Raw genomic sequence first — 6,098 nt, 5'->3', positions numbered from 1 at the left:
GTCGATTATTTAATTATAATATTCGCAATAATCGATTATAAAAATTGTATCGATAATATCGACGAGGCGTGTTACACTGTACGCGTAGTGTGTTATGTTACGAAGAGAAGTTCTATTATTTACTTTGTTTTTCATTAATTACAATTACATTTCTGAGTTTAAGTAAAAAATATAGCCGGGTAATCCTTTATGTACGTTTTAAAATCAGGTATTCATCCAGGAATGTGATGAATCAGACAATTACAACTCAACGTTATCGAAAATATATAGCTTAATCTGGTCTTGCAATAGAGAGGTTGGGTTGAAGCCAAGATGGCCGAGTTCGTAAGGGGTGGCCCTGCAACTGGAATTATATTACCAAAAGAAAAACTCCAAGGGTCGCCAAGCACTGGAAGTGATGAAGGACATGATGGTGCTATTGGAGAAGAGTTTGATCCATTTTTGGGAGATGCAGAAGAAGCCGAAGGAGCTAATGTTTCAACGATTGTTGCTCCTCCAGAAAACCAGTGAGTGAATCATCTTTCTTTTGTGGTGTCTATTTTTTTTTCGAAAGGGTGACTTTTTATAAATTGACAGCTTGATGTATATTTATTACATTGTAAAGTGTTTTCATTGTTACATATTTTTTTAAATTTCAACTCTCTTTGTAGATGGTATCATGGACGTTTAGATCGCTACACTGCTGAAGAACGTCTATGGCAAGCAGCGAAAATGGGTAGTTACTTGGTTCGTGAAAGTGATAGAAAACCAGGATCCTACGTTTTATCTTACCTTGGAAGGACAGGGATAAATCATTTCAGGTACAGTTTTACTTATATCCTGATTACTGTTCTTAAATTTTCTTGATTTTGACATTTTGGTTCTAATGAATAATGACATGACCTAAAGACTTCGTTATTGTGCATAGCAATATGACTTCTTACATATAGTAGGCTTACTAATTTATTAATTCATGTGGCGTCTCAGAATATATTCGAAGTACTGGGCTTCATAACACTTTCATATTCATTTCATTTATTACATTCTATAGGCTATAAGCTAGATCTACATCTTATATCAGCATTATAGGACCTAACTTTGAGATGTGAAACAAGTGAAAAATTGTACACAGATATAATATATCTGTTATATTATAATACATGTAGTAGTAAGCAGGTTAATTCAATTTACAAAGTATAAAAATTTCATCTGTTGGGTGAAAGATAGATAAATATGGAGAAGTTTTAAACTTTTTCTCTTGGCCCTTCAAATCTTTAAGATAATTAAGGCAGTGCTTTGAAGACCGTAATATATGAACAATGAACGCTTTTTTTTTTATAACAACTGAGATTAAAAGAGTGTAGATGGAAGTCTGATTTGTGTCTTGTATGAATGTGTTGATTGGTTTAGTAACCTACTGCTGGTAAATGTATTTTGGATTTTAACACAAAACACCATCACGGAAAGAATGTACTCACAAGGTAATGTCAATATTTCTCAATTTTGGGACTTTTTTTTTTTTTTAGAAAAATATCAGTATATGGATTCCTCATTGACAATTAGGCCTATATCTTAGAATACTAAAAAGAGCAGATTTGTCTGCGTTTGTCAAATGCGCATCATCATGCTTATGAAAAGATACTTTTCAGTGCCAATAATTTATTTTGTGTGCACAAGGTTGGAATTTTGAAGTAAGAGGGAAAGGAAGGAATCCGTGTTCTGAATTTGTTAAACATGATTACACTGGTTTTATCAACATTAAATAAGTACTAATTTGAGTGTAGGCCTATGCGAAGACTAAGAGGAAGGCAGAAATAGGAAAGAAAGATTGGAAAATGTTGGGTTTGGATTGAAGGACCTGCCCTTGGACAGAACACTACGAATGAATGAAGTAGGTCCTACTAATTTATTTGCAGTTAATGCATTCATTCATTACATTAAATATGTTATTAAAAATTTTTATAAAGTAATCATTGTTTACTGAGATAATCACACTTGTATCATCTGCAAATATAGATTACCCGGGGTAAATTATTCATGGTTAAGACTAAATCACTAATTAATAGTAATCCGTGATGTAACAGTCCATGAAGGGCCAACGCTGACCAGCCAACTACTGACCTTACATTCACGTGTCTCAGCACCCAACCGAATGAGGGTAACATATGATCAGCAAAAAGATCCCTCCAGCTGTTATAACTGGTTTTTGGGTGGGTACCAATTCCATACACTGACCGAAATTTTATGGAAAAATTCCTTTCCCATGGAGGACTCAAACTAGTGCTCATTCCGTAATGTGGGTCCAAGCAGAATGCCTTACACTATGATGCTAAGGCACAGGACAAATCACTAATATAGGCCTAGGCTTAAACTAGAAATAATAATGGACCTAAAATTGATCCCAAGGAAACTATATGTTTAATATTCTTAGTGAGTAACTTTATGACTAAATTTGGCATTTTTATGACTACTTTTTCTTTCTATTTGGTAAGTGATATATAAATCAACTTAGCCACTGGCGTGGTTCAGGCGGTAGCATGTTTGCCTTCTGATATGGAGTTATGCACAAGCATGGGTTTGCTTCCCGCTTGGGCTTATTACCTGGTTGGTTTTTTCCGAGAATTTCCCCAACTGTAAGACGAATATCAGGTAAACTATGGCGAATTCTCGGCCTCATTTCACCAAATATCATCATCTCGCTATCATCAATTCCATTGACTCCAAATAACCTAGTAGTTGATACAGTGTCATTAAATAAGCAAGACTTAAGATGTTATCATTAATAACATTTTTTTTTTAAATTTGTATTGTAATGTGCACAGTTAAATGTGTCATCCAAATCACAGAAATGTCCCTTGAACATGTATAATTTCGGATGTAAAGAATTCAGTATTTCATGCACCAATCTAAAACCTGCATTCTCTGTCAGTTTTTGTTTTCAAAATCGACACTGTTTGAAATTAATCATTCAAAATACAGTACAATGGCCTAGGCCCTAACTTTCTCAAACAGTTTTCAAAGAATTATTAATAGTGATATGGGTCTATAATTAGCAGATTTACCTCCCTTCTGTACTTTAGTTTTACTATTGAATAATTGAGTCTTTCTGGAAAAATGGTACATTGCGTTCATAAATTACATAAATAGCTTAAAGAAGGGGAAATCATTTCAGAGCAGTCTCTGAGAACATTAAGTACTTGGTATTTCATCATATCCAGAGGAATTTTGAGATGTTTTGTCACATCTGCATTTTTCATAATGTGATTTCGTAACTTTCAGTAGTTCAAAATAGGCCAGTTTCCTCATTTCTGTTAGATATAATGTATTTTATTAATTTGTTCAATATTCGTTTCCATTCTGCTAACACTGTATTATGTGAAGTAATTGTCAACACTGGATACTTTACACACAGTGCATTACTGTCCTTTGTTGAGAAGAAGTTTAAATTAAGGTTTGAGTAACTTCATAGCGACTGTGACTCATTCAAGATAGTGACCAGAAACCCTCAAAAGGTACTGCCAACTTTACAATACCACTTTACACCAAATCTAACAAATTTAACAATAATTTTTTTAATTTTTTTTTCAATAGGCCGAGTCTAATTTGTTAGATTTGTTATGCAGGGCATATGTGAAAAGCCAACATACAGAACTTCTGAGTATCCGATTGCCACGAAGTTCAGAACTCAACACACACAGAGACCTCTACTGGATTTTTCAGAATCAATGCCACTACCAATATCAATCAACAAAAATCACCAAATCTCTAAATGGAAAATAACTTTGGCAACACTTACTCAATAAATAACATTTTGACCAAGTGAACGACTTCTATGAAATTACCTAGGTTTGTTTTCAGTCTGTGTTAGTGCCGAGCACAAAATCAGTACTCCTTTGACATTGTCATCTCTATCACATCAATACAGCTCTTTCAGCTTGTAAGTGTAGGCCTATATATTTTGACATTTTGACACTGTAGCATCTGTCCATTGAAAATAAGTTATCTACATGATGAAAAGGATGGTAAACATCAAGCTGAATTTGATATTTCATGTAGTTTTACTCATTAAAAATATTTCTCTTGAGTAATTCCATGTCAGATGAACACATTGATTCTGATTGATGTTCTGGGATTTTGATGAAACTTGCTATAATAAGTGACCTTACATAGTTATGAATGAAAATCATAATAAAAAACGTTTCTATCCTGCTTTCAAACATTATTAGGTATTAATTGGTATATTTTTTTATAAAAAAATGTCGGTTATTTACATGAAGTTATCGCTGAACGATTCACATTATTTCTAGGTTAGTTGAATCAACTCATCTAGTGAACGATATAAATCTTTAACTCTCTCTTCTCCTCTTGTTACTTGTCAAGGCCTTCTGACAAATAAAAGCAATTGACAATAGATATCTCAGTCATGACAACCTCATATAATATATCCATTGAATAATCGATCTTGCTATGTGCAACATAATTATATTATATTATTATATTATTACCCATTTCAGCAAGTACTGACGACCACTGCAAAATACGATAATTTGGTCCAGGGAGCATTCTCTTTTGGCACAAGGATGATTTATGTAACATGTTTGTAAATGCTACGTACAACATAATTTTATTATATTATTATTACCCATTTCAGCGAGTATTGACGACCACTGCAAAATACGACAATTTGGTCCAGGGAGCATTCTCTTTTGGCACAAGGATGATTTATGTAACATGTTTCTAAATTATTAGTCTTTTAAATACCGGTACATTCTTTAATAAATCACTGAAAAACAAATGTGAATACATAGGATGTGGAGTGAGTACGAAATTATTGTTAATTTTTATTTTTTGGCGCATTATTTTTACGTAAATAACGACAAATAAAAACTAACATGCCACATAACATTATTTTAAGAAATACAGGAAACAAGCATGAACAATATTCACCATTCTTAATGATCGGGGGATAGAAAAAAAAGTATGGAATAGAAATTACATACAAATGTGCATGTAATAAACAATAAGCAAACCATCTTCTATTAATAATTCCAAAACAACGTGAATATAGCGTGGCTTGTGTAGGAAAATAATTTCTTATATGTTGCTTCCAATGTGCATCATTGTTAACTTATGAAAACAAATGAAAATTAACGTGGCATATAAACACTATTTGAAGAAAGATAGGAGATATTAAGTAATATTCATTGTTCTTAATGATCTTTGGATGGAAAATAACAATGAAATATGTATAAAATAGAAATTACATACAGGTGAGCATATAAAAAACAGTAAGTAGAATCATTTATTTGATTAATAAGCTTAAATTACTCCAGGTTTAGTGTAAGAGTGGCCTATATATCTAACGATGCCTCCCAGCAAATTATTTAATTTAAAAACAAAAAAATCGTGTTAGAAGATTGAATTTGTGTATTTTCTCTGAAACTTTCCAAATATTTGTAGGCAGTCTTTTACATTAGATTTCCGAAAATTGGTTTAACGCAACATTAGCATTAGCAGCCATCTTGAAAATGTTGTGTAACAATAGACAATGGAATCGATCACAGAAGTGACCTATAAATGATGTGAATCGTTCAGTGCATCCATCTTGTTGTGTAACAATAGAAGTGAACTATAAACGATGTGAATCGTTCAGCGACGACTTCTTGGAAATAACCAAAATGTTATGTCCTGAAATAATTAATTACCATTTTCTCCAGAACCAGATGAGATACAGACCTGGGCAATGCCTCATTTCAAAGCCCTTGTAATGGGTTTTAATTTAATGTGTAACATGACAGGGGTTACAATATAAAATATTTTCTTAAAACCCAAAATTTTAAAATTCAAATTGATCAGAAAATGACATTTCTTAAAAAAAATTACAAAACTACTTCATACTATCATCTTACATCTCGCAAAGTTTCTTTTTGGGATAGTAGTGGGTTCAGGTGATGCAAGGAATGTAAGTTTCACGTGTAAAGAGAAATAGCTTATCTAATCTAGCTTTGACGAAAGTCCAGCGTTAGACAAAGCTAGCTGATTTATTATGAGTAGTTTTAAACAATATGATATTGGTTAATGTAAATACTATTTTTAGTGTATGTTAACTAAAGAATTTA

The 6,098-nt window shown here is 32.6% G+C and overlaps 1 protein-coding gene across 1 annotated transcript in view; it reads left to right on the top strand.

Moving 5' to 3' along the window:
- Positions 1-36: 36 nt before the first annotated feature.
- Positions 37-6,098, top strand: part of vap (RAS p21 protein activator vap) — a 55,859-nt gene continuing 49,797 nt past the window's right edge. Inside the window, exons 1-2 of the mRNA XM_069836845.1 lie at positions 37-506; positions 651-800. Of these exons, the coding sequence (XP_069692946.1) occupies positions 313-506; positions 651-800 (344 nt within the window). The 5' untranslated portion in view covers positions 37-312. The remainder of the gene's footprint in view (positions 507-650; positions 801-6,098) is intronic.

The sequence above is a fragment of the Periplaneta americana genome, chromosome 1 (assembly GCF_040183065.1).
Source record: "Periplaneta americana isolate PAMFEO1 chromosome 1, P.americana_PAMFEO1_priV1, whole genome shotgun sequence".
Classification (NCBI taxonomy): Eukaryota; Metazoa; Arthropoda; class Insecta; order Blattodea; family Blattidae; genus Periplaneta; species Periplaneta americana.
This window is presented reverse-complemented; position numbering and strand designations above follow the sequence as displayed.